This window comes from Vicia villosa, linkage group LG1 (genome assembly GCF_029867415.1).
Source record: "Vicia villosa cultivar HV-30 ecotype Madison, WI linkage group LG1, Vvil1.0, whole genome shotgun sequence".
Classification (NCBI taxonomy): Eukaryota; Viridiplantae; Streptophyta; class Magnoliopsida; order Fabales; family Fabaceae; genus Vicia; species Vicia villosa.
Genome location: NC_081180.1, coordinates 190,005,738 through 190,024,426, shown reverse-complemented (window position 1 = coordinate 190,024,426; position 18,689 = coordinate 190,005,738). Strand labels below are relative to the sequence as shown.

Genomic DNA, 18,689 nt, shown 5'->3' with positions numbered 1-18,689 from the left:
AGCCTTGTGCTTATCCCTTTGTGAGCCATCAAGCTGTTTTAATAATGACCGTTGTAAAAATAATAAAATATAATTGGACAGATTCATGCTTTGCAAATTGCAATCATTTATTGATCATACTAGTAGGGAGAAAAGGAAGTGATCACTCAACGGTTATCACTCATTTTATTTACTTAAAAAAATATAATAAAATATTTTAACTGAATTATCTTTTTTGGTTATGTATGGTGTGTCCCCCACAACAACTCGGAGAGTTGATTCTTGAGAACAATGATTGAATCTAGGAATTTATACTTGATTTTCAATCCAAAACAGATATATAGACTATTAATTTAAAAGTTTAGAGATATATTGGCAACTAATAATGAATAATTATTTAAAAATGGACTTCTTCTGATATATATTTGTACATATTGCTTCAATTAAAAAATAAACTTTAAATAGCATGGCCATATTTTTATTAAAGAAAGAAGAGTGAAAAATAGAAGTCATAATAACGGCCGGCAACTTTGAAATTCAAAGTTGATTGTTGTGAAAAGCATTTTGATAGGACAGTTATTGTTTTTAGTAACCGACATTATTAAATAGGCTAAAAAGACAGCTGTGTCATCTAAGGAAATAGTAGTACTCTTTTTTTATATAATAATAATTGTAGCGTGCATATATTTATCTTTTTGTTTTTATTTGGATAGTTGATCAGCAACGTGACATTGGCATTACATATGAAAAACCAGCCTCCGTTTTCCAGCAAACTGTCCATGGTTTGGATTAGTGGTCAAACCAATTTAATCCACACAAAAAAATTAAGAGAATTTCTTTGTAGATCTCGCTACGGGAAGACCCCCACTCTAGCGAAAACTTAAAAATATATCTACTTTAGAATTGCATTTTCGAAATAATTTTTTTCTTTAAATTTTTTTAGATTTCGGAAATGTATCTCCGAAAACATTAATTGAGGGTATTTTAGGAGATCTATTTCAGAAATCACATTTTTCTTGGAGATAAGGTTTCTACGGAGATGTATATCTGAAATATTCTAATTTTTTGTCTTTGAAATGTTTCGGATATTCATATCTTAATTAATCAAAATCCCAAAAAATTAAAAGTTTTAGAATATCAATTAATTCAGATATCATAAAATTGATATAATTCATAAGTTATGAATACTAATAATGATAATTATATAGTTGATATTTCTTTTCTAATTCCAATTATAAATTAAAAAAAATTATAAAAATTTAATTATTTTTTTATAAATTTCATATTAATAATTATTAAAATTATAACTAATACAATATAATTATAATTATATAAAAATAAATATATTAATAATTATTCAACGAAAATTTAAAATAAAAGAGATGAAGTAAGAATAAAATTATTTACTACTTTATTCTTATTTTAATATAAATTTTAAATTACATTAATTTTTCAAATGATTTTTTTTATGTATCATAAAAAAATAGTAAATAAGGTGTTAATTTAAATATTTATTAGGCTAATATTATTATTATATCTTGATTATAATGATATATATATTTAATAATATTTTAATTAATACAATTAATTATACTATTAATTATATTGATTCACCTTGATTTTAATATTTTAATGATTATTGAATTTTTTCGGATATGCATATCCGAAATATTCCAAGACAAAAAATTGGAATATTTCGGATATGCATCTCCGAAGACACCTCTCTCCAAAAAAAAAGTGACTAAAAATAGGAGTATGCAAATACAATGCAACACTATGAAATGATTGACCTTAGGATTTATTAATTATCATTGCATATGAGACAATGATCGGAAATTGTCCCCTAATCAACTTAAATGGCCACAGTGAATCATAAGGTAACATAGACATTCGAGGAATGTAAATTATTTTACCAATGTTCTTTCCAGAAACATGATTTTTGCCTCAATTAATCTTGTTCCATTGCACAACCCTTTAGCCTGATCCAAATTTCTCATTAGCATAATGGGGTTCCAACTTTCAATTTGATCCTATGATTTGGTAGACCTGATGTTCTTAGAGAACTAAGAAATTTCAGAGTTAGCACTTCATAAGCTTCATTATAGTTGACTTTCCTTCTATCAATTGAATCGAAACTCAGATACTATTTCTCTTATCCCAAAAAATGGTGTAAAATCAAAACTTTAAGACATTAGTAACACAATTTGATATATAGAATTGTTATATGTATAAATTAATGTAAGTTATCACTTTTTTACATGGAATCAAGTATAATCCATAATTATTGATTTTGTCTGCTACTTCAATGGTTAAAGGAAGAATAGCTCTGCATTGTAAGAATTCTTCTTCTTTGTAACTTCTATAGGATTCTCAACACTTGATATTAATAGCTCTTGAGGAACTTCTATATCTACCAAACAATCATTTGGCTCACAAATCTTATCATCCCCCACATTTAAAATCTATTTGAGAATTCAGCTAGCTCTATAGAACTTGTATTCCATGATCCTCGTTGAAGTCTCATATTTTTTGTTAGAGTTAAAACCTGACAATAGCCCCATACATAAGATAAGCTAATTGCAGCATGGAAAATATCAGAACGACCTCCTCTTGGAACAACAGGAAGTATCTGTCTAAAATCTCCTCCAAAAATAATTACTATGCCACCAAAAATTATATTCTCAAGACCCTAACAGCTCATGACATCTTAAAGGGTTTTATCCAATGCCTCAAAGCATTTTTTTATGAGACATAGGAGCTTCATCCTATATTATCAAATCAGTTGCTTCCAATAACTGTGAATGTTCAATGTTGCAAGTAGAGTTGTCAAGTGTTGGCACAGATATTTTGTGCTTTGAGTGGGCTGTTCTTTTACCTTGCAATAATAACGAAGTTATCCCACTTTAAGAAACAATAAGAATAATTTTTTTCTGTGAACGTAATGCACTGGATAGAATTCTCCACATGAAAGTTTTACAAGTCCCTCCATAATCATATAAAAAACACCCCTCATCTTTGATTATTGACAACATCCATGATTTTATCAAAAATTGAACGCTGTTCATCTATCAATTAGAATGTAAGGATTATCATTAAAAATTAAAAAATGTCTTTTCCTGACATGTGTTGGACATAAAATTATAGTGCTAGTTGTGACAACCCGATTTTTATTACCGTATTTATTTATTAGGTGTTTATATTTATTAATTATTAATTATGTGATAATTAATTATTTGGTGTTTTTTAAGATTATTTGAATATGTGTGGTACTTAAATAATTAAGTACATGTGTTAAGATTAGTGAATACCTAGTAATGAGCCTAATTAATTAGAAATGTGCAACTAGGTGGGCTAAGCCCAACAAGAATAGAGATAATAAGAGAGGTTATGTTAGAAAACCTAAGTTAGAAAGAAAAGAAAGAAGGAGGCTAGGAGAGAAGACAGGAGAAGAGAAAGAAAGGAAATTCTTGAAGAGGAAGGACTACATATTTCATCTAATCTAAGGTAAGGGTGTGAATCCAAGTGATCATAAGTGAGTATAATTGGGTAATGTATGTGAGATTAGATATGTATGATTTAGAATTGGGAATTTACTATTTCTTGAGTTTTGTCTTAAAATTGGTATGTTAATCCATGAATTATGTGAAACACAACATGTTATGATGATTCTATGTGTGATTCTATGAATGTGTATGTGAATAACTAGTTATTTAGTGTATGTATGTTGAATTGGAGAAACCCTAACTTCAGAGATTATGTTAGAATCCATGAAATCGTTTTATGAAATGTGTTTTGTTGTTTATGATGGAATATATGTGTTGTATATGTGATATAAACATGAAATTCGTGGTAAAATCTGAATTGGAACTAATTTTGGGTGAAAATGGGGGAAAAAGGGTTTGATGTCATCGCAGAAATGATTCTGCAGGAAACGCAGAGCGCGCGTTGTAACACCCCATTTTAAATTATTTAATCGTCGTAGTATTTTATTTGATTGACTTTGTTTTGGGTGTGTGATCGAACGCGTAGGCGGAGTACCCTTACCGGAGCGGGTAAATTAAAAATGTCGGAATAGCATTAATTTAGTAATAATAGACTTGGGTAATATTATTATTAGTAATAATATTAATATTATTATTATTATTATTATTTATAATATTACTATTGTATTTATTGTTACTATTATTTATATTATTATTAGAATTATTATTATTAGTATTATTGTTAATATTATTATTATTAATAGAATTAAGTTATTAGTGGCTAAGGGCAAGAGTGGTATTTTACTAAAAAGTATATAAGGGTCTAAGGAGAGGAATTAGGTTTTTAGAATCATTTGTGCATTTGGAGGCTAAGGAAGGAGGAAAAACAATGAGGCCACTAAGAGATTTCTCCATAGTCAAAGCAATTTCCGGAATCGAGGTAAGGGAGAGAATCAGTTCTTTATGGGTGATTTAATCATGAGAGGGTAGTGAGGAGTCCTTATCCTCATAGGAATTTATATGTTAAAATTCTGTCTGTGTTTGATTATTGATTCATTGGTGGTGAGTTGTGTGATTGAATGGATATATTATCTCTGTTGGTTATTGTTGTCATATGGTTGTTGCTATTGCTGTTTTGTTTTTGTGCCAAAGAGAATTAATTAAGAACCGAGACGGTATTGGAATGCCGTAGTTAATTTCATTTCTATAGGCCCGCCCTTGTGTGGAAATGTATGTGTGTGTAGTGTGTAGTGTGAGTGCGGGCGGTGGCTATAGGGAATAGGGGCCACCGCCATGTATGTTGTGTGTATTGTAGAACTACTTTTTTTTATAGTTTCTAATCTTAGCAACTAGTTATCAATATAAACAATTCCCAGTAATTCCTTACATTAGCCTATTGGAATAAACACTAACGGTGAGTATTAGTAAGTAAATAAGTTATCAATTAGCAACCTTAGTATACTAATTCAGAGAGCTTTATGTAACTAATCCATAAGTAGTTAACTAGATCAGTAGCAGGAAATTAAGTAGAGAGCAATGAATTAATAAATGGCATTTACATCTTGGCAGAGAATTAGTTGTGTGTTATATCAGAATTTTGGTGACAGAAAAAGAAATTGAAAGTGTATTCACGGTATAGATCTCAGCTATGTGTGGATTAATAATTAGCAAGTTTACCCGGAATAATATAATTATTCGTTATGTGTTGTATTTTGGACAGAGAGTGTAATTCCGAGGCGAATTACGGTAAATGTTGTTTATAAGTGATCAGGAGGGTCGTGGATCAAATGGATCGTATAATATGCTTGACGTATATTTTGATATGTATATTGTTTGTTGGTGCATTACATGTCATAGCATTAAGACTGCTAGGTGAAAATCTTTGGTGGATGCCTAGTAGGTCCGGACTCACTTGTGGAGTTGTGTTGGAGATAATTCGTTGCACAATGGAGTGTATGCGAATCATCCAGATTCCTTGCGAATCGGGTTCGATTCAATGAACCGGGTTTTGGTACCACATGCATTGTGTCAGGTCATGGGGTCACATTGCATCATTGTAATTAATTACCAAATTGTGTTTGAAATTATAATTATATTGTGATTTTGTGGTATTGTGTGATTGGTGTGAGTACTACTCCTTAACATGTATTAATCACCGCTATTTATTGAATTTATTTCTCACCCCTTTCTTTCTTGTTTGCTGTGTCTCTGCTTCTTCGGGAGTACAGATAACCCAGGTACTTAAGCTATACGTGGAGTACGTGTTGCTTGATTGAGTCTTAGGAGTCGCTCTGATACGTAACACGGGAATTTTTGGGGATTTTATTTTAATTATTCTTTAATAGGATTTTTTTTACGTATCGTTTTCTATTTCTTAATTTTTGGAGAACCACTAGTTGAGGTGGATTTTATTTATCGGTGGCAAGTGTGTCGTGATTTATTTTAAATAAACTCTTCCCGCTGTGTTAATTATTTTTAGTGAGAAGTGAATCAATAAAGTATTGAGAATTTGGTTTTCTGGTTTACTGGAAAAAATGTGACATTCCACTTGTGTTGAATTTTACTCTGATAGTATTATTAATATTTTACCGTATATTTAAATTGGGAAAAGTGGGGTGTTACAATTGGTATCAGAGCAGGTCAGTTCAACCAGTCAGATGTAATAGAGTCAGTCCTTAGTTTAGGAGTTGACTTGTGTATTCCTCTAACGGTATTTTGGATTGTTGGACAGAATGGCAGGAAGGAATGATGCTGCTCTTGCTGCTGCACTGCAAGCTATGGCGCAGTCGGTGCAGAATAACAACAATCAAAATGCTGGAGATCTGCAGTTTCGCAATTTAGAGAGGTTCCAAAGCAACAAACCGCCTAAGTTTGAAGGTGGTATCATTGATCTAGATAATGCACAGAAATGGCTGAAGGCTATTGAGAAGATCTTCAAAACCATGGGATGTGTCGCCCTTGGTTTTTTTATCTCCTGAGATACGAACTGACTCTTCTTTTATTTTTGAGTTTTGAAAATCAGAGAGTCGCCACCGACTTTTATTTTATCCAATTAAGAGAAGGTTTATAAAAGAAACAGAAAAAGACCTTTAAGAGATTTTGGGTTCGGGGGCAGGTTATACAAAGGGAAGGTATTAGCACCCCTTTGTATCCATGGTTATCCATGGGCTCTTAATTGCTTAGCTCACTTTGTTTGAATCATTTGTCTTGCCTTGAAATGCTTGTATGTGGTTTTAAAATACCTTTGTAAATTAACTTTGTAATGATCCTTGTACGGATGTATACAAAGTGTTTTATCTTTCAAAAGATATTTTGAAAAAAAATCTTTAACTTCATAATGATCCTTGTTTGGATATATACCAAGTATTGTCTTTTTTGAAAGTTTTATTTAAAAAAAAAACAATGATATATGAAACATTTGTTGTTTTGATTTGAGCAAGCAATTAGGAGATCTACCCTAAATTTGTAAGGTCCTTTCCCATTTCTTTTAGAAAATTCTCCTTTGATCGGATGTAAACAAAAGTTTGGATTTGCATTTTAAACAGTAGAATTGATTTTGAAAAGAGTAACAGAGGGATTACCCTAAGAGGTGCAAGTGTGATTGTGTTTTGATTTAGATATTTTTATCTTTGAAGTTAGTGACCTAGCGCTTTATTTTTATCTTTGACATACACGCAGTTTTATATGTACAGAAATTAAAGTGCGGGAATGTAAAATACGGAAAATAAATCTACGCTATTACATCGATTGTGCGAGAAATGTAAACTACGCTATTTACATGATTTTGACAACCTATACATTTATCTATGAATTTAAATTGCAATAAGATAAAAGGAAATATTTTTTTGATTTTTTAGATGGTTGATTTTAATTAGAATTAATGCATAATTAACTTAATTAAAATGAGGAAAAGGTAGAAATAAAATTCAAACCTAAAAATTAAGTCTAAAATATGTTCATATTGCTTGTTAATTAATTTTTAAAATAAAACTAATTTTTTTTTTGTTGAGATTGTTTTGGAGATTATTAAGTTAATTAACATATAATTACAAATAATTATACAAATAATTTAAACTTAGAGAGAAAAATATTTTAAATATGTACAAAATTAGTTTATAATATATAAACTTAATTTAAATAAAAAGAAAATATTTTTTTGATTTTTTTGATGGGTTGAAATAATTTAAAAGCAAATATATAAATATATACTAATTAATTAAACAAAATATTTTTATTATTAATAAAAATAAAATATTTTTGTGTTAAAAATAAAAACAATATTTTATCAACCTAAAAATATTTTTTTTGTATTTTTCTGATTTTTAAAACTATTTTTAAACAATTTTATAAAGAAAACTAAATTAATAAGAAAATAAAAATGAAAATAAATGGCGTTGGATCTTGTGTGGTAGAGGACAGAGTGTCCATGGTGTGGTTGCATGCGCTAGGGCGTTGGATGATAGTATAAATTGATCTTGTGGCTCAGATTGTAGGTCACATGATGCACATGGATAAAGGTGTATCACTGGATTAGTCAGCATTAAAAATTCCAAGTGGGGCCCACGCGAAGCTGACCAGCGAATAGGAAGAAGAGGAAATGCCACGCGTGCTGGTCAAAAGGTCCTCTTTACTATTCATCATCTTCTTCAATGGTACCTGCAGATTTTGCTACGCATTTTTCTACAATTTTACCTGCGGATTTTCCTTTAGATTTCCATGCTTTTGAAAACCTACGAAAACAACCATTAACAAAAACAAAGGGCACCCTGGTCGACTTAAAATGACCTCCTGAACACGATGGTGGCATTAGTTTTGGCTAAAACTTCCTCCATCTAGGAAAACGAAAGCTTCACATGTTTGAAGCTCAATAATGGTGGAGCTTCAAAACCACGTTAGGGCTTGCATGTAACCACCCAGATCTATTCTATATCATGCTATGAGTCCATTCAAAGGGTTAGTTTGCATTATAATAAAGTGTGCATAAGAAAACGAAAGCTACATAGTTATGAACATGGAGATGATCGTGCACATGTTTGAGGCTATTTCAATCACATGCTATGGTTCAATCCTTACCTATGATGTTATACAAGAGTGATAGAATGATTATTTTGTATTGATAGTGGCTGGAAATGTGAAAACAAAAATTACAAGTATTTGATATTTTTTTTGACAATTTTATGAATTTCTTAGCTATTCTCTTGGTATATTTTCGTGTGTGTGTTGTTGATGAAGCAACCTACTTCATTTATAACCAATGAAGTGCTGCAAATTGAAGCTAAGAAGCATTGATCAACTTTGATGGCTTTAGCTTAAGAACAAAGCATGGTATCATTATCCTTCATCATTTCTTTTTTAATTTAACTTTAAATGTAATAAAATTAAACCAAAAAAGAAATAAAAATGTTATGGGCCTTAGGTTGGTCGTGGGAGGCCCTTAACATTATTGCAATCATGTTTGGATCATGAAAACTTGGCCCCTTTTGGAAACAAAATTTTTTGATCAATGTTGGTTTCATACATTTTCCCAAATAATAGCCAACTTCAACAAGGCATAAATCCCTCAATTTCGATCATATGAAGGAGTTCTTGTACTTTTTAGAAACCTCAAGATGTCCTCTACAATCTACTTTGGAAACTTTTTTTTCATTTGGAGAAGTTATCTTGATGTTATGGCCTTTGACAAAAAACCACTTTTTGGTGACTTTGAAAATGATCTGTAATGTCTGAGCTCATATTTTTCAAATGGTGAATCCAGTGATCATGGGATCAATTGAATTTGAAATATAATTTAATTTCCTTCAAAACAAGCTTTGGTTGGAATTTTTTGAATGAAAGAGGAGAGAGTTATGGCCGGTCAAAGTTCAGTTGACTTTTTAAGAGAAAACCCTAATTTTGAAACTTAGGGTTTTGTTGATTTTTGATCTTTTCTTGATGAATTATAATCAACCAATGATCAAATGATGATTCTTTTGACAAAATATGGATGTTGACAAAAATTTCATTTTTGACTGTCTGTTGACTTTTCGGTCAAACTAGTCGTCTGTTGACTGTTTGAGCTGCTGACTGTGCGGTCTGAGTGAATTGAAGTTTGAAAATTTGTATGGTGGTACTTTGAGACATATGGAGGTCCATGAAATACACTTGAGGTCTCAAAAAACTTGTTCTCCTGAAAAAAACAAAAAACCCTAGTTAGGGACTGTTTGTGTAGGAGACATTTAAGCGTACCTGATTTTTGTGCAGTGCCGAGTCTCTGTTGATCATGTGATTATCAGAATACTTCTAGAACAAAAATCTTGGAATTTTGAAATGCAAAAGATTGATTTGATTGATGGTACAAAACACGGAGAATTGCACTGTCAGCGGGTTTGACTGTCAACTGGCTGTTCGGGCATTTACGTAACAGTTAAAGTGAAAATTCAACAGTTAAAGTTAATTTTTTTCTTTTTGTTTGTTTTTTTTGTTGTGTTTATGGTGAAAATTTATTTACATGAGTTGTCAGAAAAACACAAAACATAATAAAAAAATAAAATACACTGTACGCGAACAAAATTACCGATAATAACCTTGAAAAATATTTAATGCACAGAAAAATAAATATTTAACTGGAAGAAAACACACATAATATTATCTGGATAATTAAACTACAGTACGACAGATAGTACGACATTTAATACTGACAGTACCAATATTACATAATATAATGAACAGTACGACAAATAAACGGTACATTATTTGAAAGTGAAAGATACGACAAACTTTAAAAATGACGATTAAAAACCCATGCTATAAATAACAACATATAGATGAACGGGAGTGTAAACAACCCTGGTCCGCATTTTTCAGGACTATGCAGACAGAAAAAGGACATGATCACCACCAAGACAGTGATGACCATAAGAAAACATGTATCCATCCACTTTGCCATTTTTGCCGGGGAAGAAGAGAAAATAAATATGAGGTAGAAATTTGAGAAATGAGTTGAAATTTGATGTGAGAATTTATGTAAAAAATGAGAGGTATTTATAGAGTGAAAAGAAGGATAGAGACGTTGGGGAATGAAGTGATTCCGTACAAAAAAGGAAAATTTGAGTGGTAGTAGGATTTGAAAGAAAGTGTATTGTAGGGTTTGAAAAGAGAGATGTATAGAATAAAGTTAAGATTTGATTTGAAAGAAAGAGATTTGAAAAGAAAGGAAGAGATTTTGAAAATAATAGAAGAGATTTTGAAAATAATAATAATATAGTACAAAAATTAGTGGGAAACAAAAACTAATAATAATTTACTTGTTACCAGTACAGTCTGAATCTCGAACTCTGTGCCTGCAAAATTTAATTTTGTACCAATTGCGTCAGTACTATTTATCTGCAAATAAATCTCAAATAAACAGCGTGTGTGAAGTAATAAACAGTACTTGGCGTTTGTGTAAGAATAAATTCAACAGCAAACCAAAATACCGTATAAGAAAAATTCTAAAAACCAAGTATTCATAAATCAGGATATTTATGAAATAAAATCCAAGATTATATGAAACTCCCAATTTTTAGACAGAAGTCTGTTGCATTCTTTCTGAAAAAAGATGCGGGCAAATTTTGGGGTATAACAGGATGCAATGAGGATCAGAAGGTACAGTTTGGTACGCACATGCTGGAAGGTGAAGATGAGGTTTGGTGGGATAACAGTCGTCAGAGAATGGAAGCTGCAGGGACTACTGTTACTTGGGTAGTGTTTCGGGCTGAGTTTCTGGAAAAGTAATTTCCGGAAGATGCTCGTAGCAAGAGGGAGATTGAGTTCCTAGAATGAAGCACGGGAATATGTCTGTTGATGAGTATGCTGCTCGATTTGAGGAATTGGTGAAGTATTGTTCTCATTATAATACTAATGAGGCTATGAATTCCATGTGCATTAAGTTTGAGAACGGGCTGCGTCCCGAGATCAAACAGGGTATTGCTTGTCAGAAGATAAGGAACTATCTAGAATTGGTGAGCAGAAGCAGAATTTATGACAATGATAACCGAGCCAGGATTGAACATTACAAGGTTGTGAATGATCAGAAAGGTAATCAGAATCGTGGAAAGCCGTATAGTATTCCAGATGCAAAAGGAAAACAAAAAGCTGCTTTTGGGAAGAAGCCAAGTGGGGGAGGAGGATTTGCTTCCAACCCCATTGTTTGCTTCAAGTGTGGTACTGAGGGACACCGTGCTAATGAGTGCCCAAAGGATGTTAAGAAATGCTTCAAATGCGGGAAAGCAGGTCATGTGGTGGCAGATTGTAGAACTAAGGTGCCTACATGCTACAATTGTGGTGAAGAGGGTCATGTCAGCACTCACTGTCAGAAGCCAAAGAAGACTCAGGGTAATGGCAAGGTGTTTGCACTAGTGGGAGCCCAGTCTACTAGTGAGGACTGAACAGTCAAAGGTACTTGTTTCATCCATAACACTCCATTGATTGCCATTATTGACACGGGTGCAACCCACTCGTTTATTTTTGTTGATTGTGTGAAGAGATTAGGACTTGTGTCGTCTACTTTAGATCGAAGGATGACTATCGAAACTCCATCTATTGGTTCTGTGGTTACTTCTTTAGCGTGCTTGAATTTTCCTTTGACTATCTTTGATAGAGATTTCGGAGTGGACTTGATTTGCTTGCCACTCAGTAATCTGGACATTATTTTGGGAATGAACTGTTTAGAGTTCAATCATGTGTATATTGACTGCTTTAGGAAGAGGTTGTTGTTCCTCCTGAAGAGGAAGCGTTGGCAGATTCGTTATCTACCAAGGAGATGAGAATATTGTTGGAGGATGAAGCTAAGATGTTTGATGTGTTTGCTTCACTGTCTGTTGAGGTAAAAACATCAATTGAAGAGATACCGGTGGTGAATGAATTTCTTGAAGTATTTCCTGATGATATTACAGAGTTACTGTCATACCCCAAAATTTGCCCAACATATTTATTCATATTTCAGTCCATCTGACTTTCAAATGCTCAAAGACACACGAGAAGAAAGCATGCAGTCTCTCTCCTAAACAACAGCCTCTAAATTAGGGTTTCTGATTTAATCAAGGAATTTGAACTTTTGATACCTTAAGTGGATTCCATGATCTCTCATATGATTCAAAACAACCTTCCAAGCAAGATTCGGTCCACATAATGGCCACTATCGTGTTCATAGCACTTTGATTGAGTGATCTGGGTGCTTTGGTTGACTTATTAAACGCTGTATTTTTTAGTTTGATTTTTGCAGAAGTCGCTACTAAATATTCGTAGCAAAAATCACGACCAATTTGAAGCAAAAGCGTAGCAGACATCTGAAGAAGAGAGTGAACAGGACTGCTGACTTTGAACCCCCACGCGCAGCAAGCTTATTCGCTGGTCAACGATTATGTGCCGTCTCTCCTCATGTGATTGGTTCAAAGCATGGAACAGGGGCCCCACCTTTGACTGGCCTTTGGATTCTCCATTTAATAATTGTTTTTATATTAATTGTTTTACGTTCGTTTAATTAACAAATTAACAATGCAGCCAAGGTGGTAAAACGTGAAGAGCCATGAATCCCAAGACTGGGGTTCGAATCCTTCGTAGGTTCTTTATTTTTAAATGTTGATTTGCTTTCAGATCCGATGCATTCAGCCAACGCGCGCTACCATGGACTCTCAGCTCTCCACCAATGGATCTCCCACGAATAGATCAGACGTACATGAGATCGTTAGTCCACCATGGTCTTCAGAGCCTCACCACACCAGATCCAGCACCCAGCTAAGTTTCCAATTAATTCCTTTTTCTTTTTTTTTCTTTTCTTCTTTCTTTTCTTTTTTTAGATTTTATTTTAAATTGATTTCTTTCTTTAATCTAGTTTTTTTTCTAAAATTTGTTCTCACTAATAAAATAACATTATCTTTTGTAAATTATTTAATCGAAAATACGATTTCTCTCATAACAATAAAAATAATTGTTTTTTTAGGTTTCTTTAAAATTAATAATTATTTTAGATGACAATTTATTTTTGGGCTAATTAAATATTTTTATGCCTTAACACCCTGATTTTATCATGATCACTAATCACTACTATTGGTAGGTGTTATCCACTAATGCATCTTTTAGCCTTACAAATCTTGTAGGTCACAATAAGTTTTCTTAAAAAACCCTTTAGGGTTTGTAAACATTTAGGGTTTGTAATCAGTTAGGGTTTAGATCAGTCAATGCACTAACCTTTTTCTTTCTTTGTTCAAATTTTCAGGATTCTCCGACTACTTGCCAAGGCAATTAAAAATGTGCCACACACACACCTCTAGGGTAATTCCTCTCGTTGCCTGTTGCCTTGTTAATTGGTTGCCTTAATTTTGGTGCATAAGATAGTCAAGTCCCTCGGTTCTGAGGATACCTAAAGCAATGTTGCCTTCAAAGTTATTGAAACTCCCCCGAAGTTGCCTCGGTAAAAATGTGATGATTGTCCCAATTGCTAAGGTATCCTCGCATGATGCCTTAAATGACTATTATATCCTTCCCTTAGACTACCTGCCCTCTTTATGGCAAGGGACAGTCTTATGGCGAATGATTACTCGATGACCCTTTCACATCCAATTGAAAGACTTCCTGCCCTCTCATGGTATGGATAGACCCCTTCGCCTGAAAAGCTAAAAGAACGATTTTTTAAACTTAGGATAGTTGCTACTAATTGCTTGCTCTAAATTCAAAACTCTTTTTCCCACTAATTTTCAAATACTATTCAAAAAGACTACGTTATTTAAAAGCTAAAGTTCTTCTTTGAAATATTTTCTTATTCAAAATCTTTTCAAACAATTCAAACATTTTAAAGTGAGCTAAGAAATTAAGAGCTCATGGATAACCATGGATACAAAGGGTGCTTTACACCTTCCCTTTGTATAAATTACCCCCCGAACTCAAAATCTTTTCAAAAGGTCTTTTTTTGTTCTTTTAGCCTTTCTATAAATTGGATAAAATAAAAGTCGGTGGCGACTCTTGCTATCCGCACATTTTCAAATAAGGTCAGTTCACCGTATTACAGAACTGGCGACTCTGCTGGGGATACTTTCGAATTAAAAGAGGGGTTACCTTAGAGTTTCGGATTCACTTTAATTGTTTGATTTGTCTGCTTTATATTTCAAAGGTTGTTTTGGTTATTTACTTGTGTGAAAGATCCTAACCCGGATCTGTGTACCTTAGGTATGTGGCATTAGACCAGGGAGGCTGTACGACATGTATCGTTATGGTTGAACTGGTGGCCACTGTTAGTGCGACGCTTTGGTTTATCCTGATGGCCCTTGAATATGATCGAGGAGACATTTGGCTACCGCGTGGTGTCATAAGCATTAATTCGCCCTTGGAACCCTAGTTGAACTTGACTTTGGCCTATAGGAAGTAGCGAGATAGCTGGCTTTGGATTCCTGACTGAAGTTGGTTGATACTCGATCCTACACTCATTGAGATTGGACTCTAGGGATGCTTTTGGCTGGCCGATCGAGTGCCATGTTGAGACAATGCCTGCGAGAAAGATCAGGGATATGAGCACCATAGAACCCGGTTACTATTCTAGGACAGGTTGAACCAACTTAACTTCAGTGGGGAGGGTACTTACCTACGAACTTCACGCAAGCCTTTAAACCTAAGGACACTTGTGTGACTTGTCTGTGCTTGCTACTAACCCTTTTGGTTTTCTTGCAGGTTTTTCTTGTGGGACTCACTCGTCATTACTATCTTATGCTTTGCCTGATGCATTGCATAACATCATGAAATCATGAAATCATAAGCATAACATGATTTAACTAACCCTTTCAAGGATCTTAGGAATTTAGGGCACACAATTTCAGGTGCTCTTATCAAGGACTGAATTCCTATCAAGGGGCAAGAGGATTTATTTTCCTCTGGCCACATACCTTCCAATTCAGAGACTCAGCACCTATCAAGGGGCAAGAGGATTTATTTTCCTCTAGCCGTGTACCTTCAAATTAAAAAGTATCCCCGAATCAGAGGCGATGACCCACTCGATATGGTGAGCTTGATTCTTAAAGAAGGACACCTAAAAACGAAAGCCAAGGCTCTTCAGATGAAGCTGTGACTGATTAAATTTCTAATGTTGCTAACTAAATTCCCAAAGATTCTTGAAAACATTTCACTTGCATTCATAACATCGCATAAAAGGTTTCCTATGATGGGTTTCTCATCCTTCCTCGCTGTTTATTTCAGCATCATGAATCTCGAACAATCAGTTAAGGATCTCCAAGCTCAAAACGCTGAATTCCAAGCCTTGATTCTGAACTTGTCCAAGGGGCAAGAAGAGCTGAAAGCCATGCTGACTAAAAAGAAGAAGAAGAGGATTATTATCATGAGGACGAACATCCTGATGACAAATACAAGTTGTTGGAGGAACGTATGAAAGCCATGGAAATTCAGAAGGTACCCGGTCTGGATTTTGAGGAGCTAGGACTCATCTCTGGAGTTGTTATCCCTCCGAAATTCAAGATTCCAACTTTTGCAAAATACGATGGAGTCTCTTATCCTAAATTGCACTTGAGGTCTTATGTGAGGAAGATTCAACCTCATACTACCGATAAGAAACTATGGATCCACTTTTTCCAAGAGAGCTTATCTGGAACTCAACTCGAATGGTACTATCAACTGGAAAGTACTAACATCCGTACCTGGGAAGATTTGGTTGTTGCCTTTTACCAGCAATACCAATACAATGCTGATCTCGCACCAACCCGCATGTAACTACAAAGCATGTCTATGGGACCCGAGGAAAGTTTCAAGGAGTATGCTCAAAAATGGAATTGCTATGAATATGTACTTAACCCCTAGGTACATGGTTCGATTCCTGCGGGAGGCAAAAACAATATTTCCTGGGCAGTCGATAAGCGGACCTAGGGGGGATTATTGATTAAGCCGGTAACATGCTCGGTTGGCCGACACGGTTGATGCGTGCAGCGGATATCGGGGTGTTACAAAAACTATTTAGCAGAATAAATTGTAATTTAAATTTATTAATTAAATAATTGATTATTAACCATCGCGACCGATTAATTCGATCGAAACGAATAATAAATAAAATCTTAATATTATAGCTGAAAAAGGCTAATGGGATTGGACAAACCCTACTGGTTAATAAGGGTTTCTAGGGTTGTTGCCATTTTTATAATTAAAATTAATTAAATTATATTAAATCGATTTAATCGGAAAAATAATAGGGAAAATGATCATAGCCCTAACCTACTCATATTATCTAATCCTAATTGAATAATTTAATTAAAATAAACATGAGTAATTGACAATTAATCTAAATGTTTAAATAATAAAATAAATAATAAAACAAACGTGAAACCTGGCTTTTATTGCGTGTGAGTAAGCTGGGAGTCTATGGTATGCACCTTCGTCCTGGTACGTTAGATCCAGGATAGATGATGATCTGGTGGCTGAATGGAGAGGGTGTGATAGGAAAATAGCAAGTGTACTATTTTTGCCTATGTAGTAGTAATGGGAAAATCCCAAGTATCGAATCTCAAGGACTGCTTGACGATATATAGTTTTATCAGTGTTTCAATTAAACAAAAGTTCAAAAGGTTGTTTTGATTGGTTTTGCAAATAAAGTAAATTAACAGAATAATAGAACGATGAACAGAGATGAGTAGATTGCTAGGGACGGTGAATGATTCTTCATGCAACGAATTTTCTGTCTCAATACAATAACATGCTTTTCATAGTTAATTACCGGTTCTTTAGAGTATCTAATCCTAAGGCCTTAGTGAAAAGATCTTTGACCTCACAACCTAATTACTAGGTCCATAGATAATTACGGTTATGATCAAGCATTCCAATCACAAGAAATTCCGGTTACAATATGATATCCCTAGTCCTAGGTGATATAGATATTATATGTTCTTAATCATGTCCACAAATAATATGCCGTCCAGCTACACTATTCATTCATATTCAGAATCCGTTTTTCTGACGGATAAAGCATTATTAACGGATGAAGAACAAATTAACAAATACGAAAAGTAAAATAGTTATTGCATCAATTGAATAAATTCATCACAATCAGAATCAGGGTCACCCCCCTAGCAATGGGGGGTTTAGCTACTCATGAAAATAATAGAAAACATAGTTTTGATTGTAGACATTACAGATAAATGAAGGGATCAGATCTTCAATGGCTAATGCTCATAGAATCCTTCACTCCTTGCATCAATCTTGAATTCTCCAGCCTATCTAATGTATTTTCGCTCCCAAATTCGTCGAACCCTTGCCCAAACGCATTCTGGTTCTTTTATTACTGTCAGTATGGGCTTTTCAGCAAAACAGGCCCAAAAATCACGTGCACACGCGTGTGGACACGCGTGTGGTGCTGTGACACGCGTCCTGGGACGCGTCCTGGCAGGGGCAGGCATTTCCTTTGCAGTTGTGGCTTCTGGGACGCGTGTGGGAGTCTGGGACGCGTCTGGGCACGCGTGTGGGAGTCTGGGACGCGTCTGGGCACGCGTTTGGCCAACAGACCTCAATATTTCACTTCCACACGCGTCTGGGGACGCGTTTGAGCAGCAAAATGTACTTGTGCAGGCTCCACACGCGTGTGGAGACGCGTTTGGCCAGGCCATGTGCTTTTTCATCAATTTCTTCACGTTTTGCACTGATTTTCTCCACTTCATTCATCTGAGTCTGCAAACACTTAAACACAAAACCAAAGCATAACATGACGAATAATAAATTAAAACATAACATAAAATACTTAAAGATAACTAAAAACAGCGGTAAAAATACGTGTGAAAACCACTGATCAGGGTGCATAGTGAGCCCTTTAGAATTTACGCGCACGCGATCCCAATGAGAAAGAATACCAAAATTTATTTGTGGTCGCAGGGGTTCGAACCCCCCTCCCTTTGGTTGCCAACAAAACACATTGGCCACTCCTGCTGCACACTTCATTCGATAGTTAAATGATTTGCAAATAATAAATATGGAACAAAGAGAGAAAATAGAAAATTCAAACCAGATAGTCAAAGTGGGGCCCTTTGGATGCGAGTGTGACCAATGAATGAGGGAAAGAGAGTCTGAATTGATTGACCAATGAATCACATGTCTCCACGCGCAGTCAGAGTGAGAAGGAAACATGAAGACTCTTGACCTACCAATCACGTCGTTACGCGTGGATCTGCAGCGCTGTTCATCATCTTCTTCCTGGCCACCTACGGATTTATATTCGATTTTTATTGCAGA

The 18,689-nt window shown here is 34.3% G+C and overlaps 2 protein-coding genes across 2 annotated transcripts; both read left to right on the top strand.

Annotated features, from left to right (window-relative positions):
• Nucleotides 1-6,193: 6,193 nt before the first annotated feature.
• Nucleotides 6,194-11,213, top strand: LOC131661571 (uncharacterized). Its single transcript, XM_058931156.1, has 2 exons — nt 6,194-6,422; nt 11,065-11,213. The coding sequence occupies exons 1-2, from the start codon at nt 6,194-6,196 to the stop codon at nt 11,211-11,213; spliced, it is 378 nt and encodes a 125-aa protein (XP_058787139.1).
• A 44-nt stretch (nt 11,214-11,257) lies between these two features.
• Nucleotides 11,258-11,866, top strand: LOC131661560 (uncharacterized). The gene has a single exon (XM_058931145.1). The coding sequence runs from the start codon at nt 11,258-11,260 to the stop codon at nt 11,864-11,866; it is 609 nt and encodes a 202-aa protein (XP_058787128.1).
• The last annotated feature ends 6,823 nt before the right edge of the window (nt 11,867-18,689 follow it).

Bases quoted from the DNA above. Each gene is read 5' to 3' on its own strand.
- LOC131661571 (XM_058931156.1), top strand. From the start codon at position 6,194: ATGGCAGGAAGGAATGATGCTGCTCTTGCTGCTGCACTGCAAGCTATG. The intron at 6,423-11,064 runs GTTTTTTTATCT...GGGGTATAACAG, and splicing joins CATGGGATGTGTCGCCCTTG to GATGCAATGAGGATCAGAAG.
- LOC131661560 (XM_058931145.1), top strand. From the start codon at position 11,258: ATGAAGCACGGGAATATGTCTGTTGATGAGTATGCTGCTCGATTTGAG.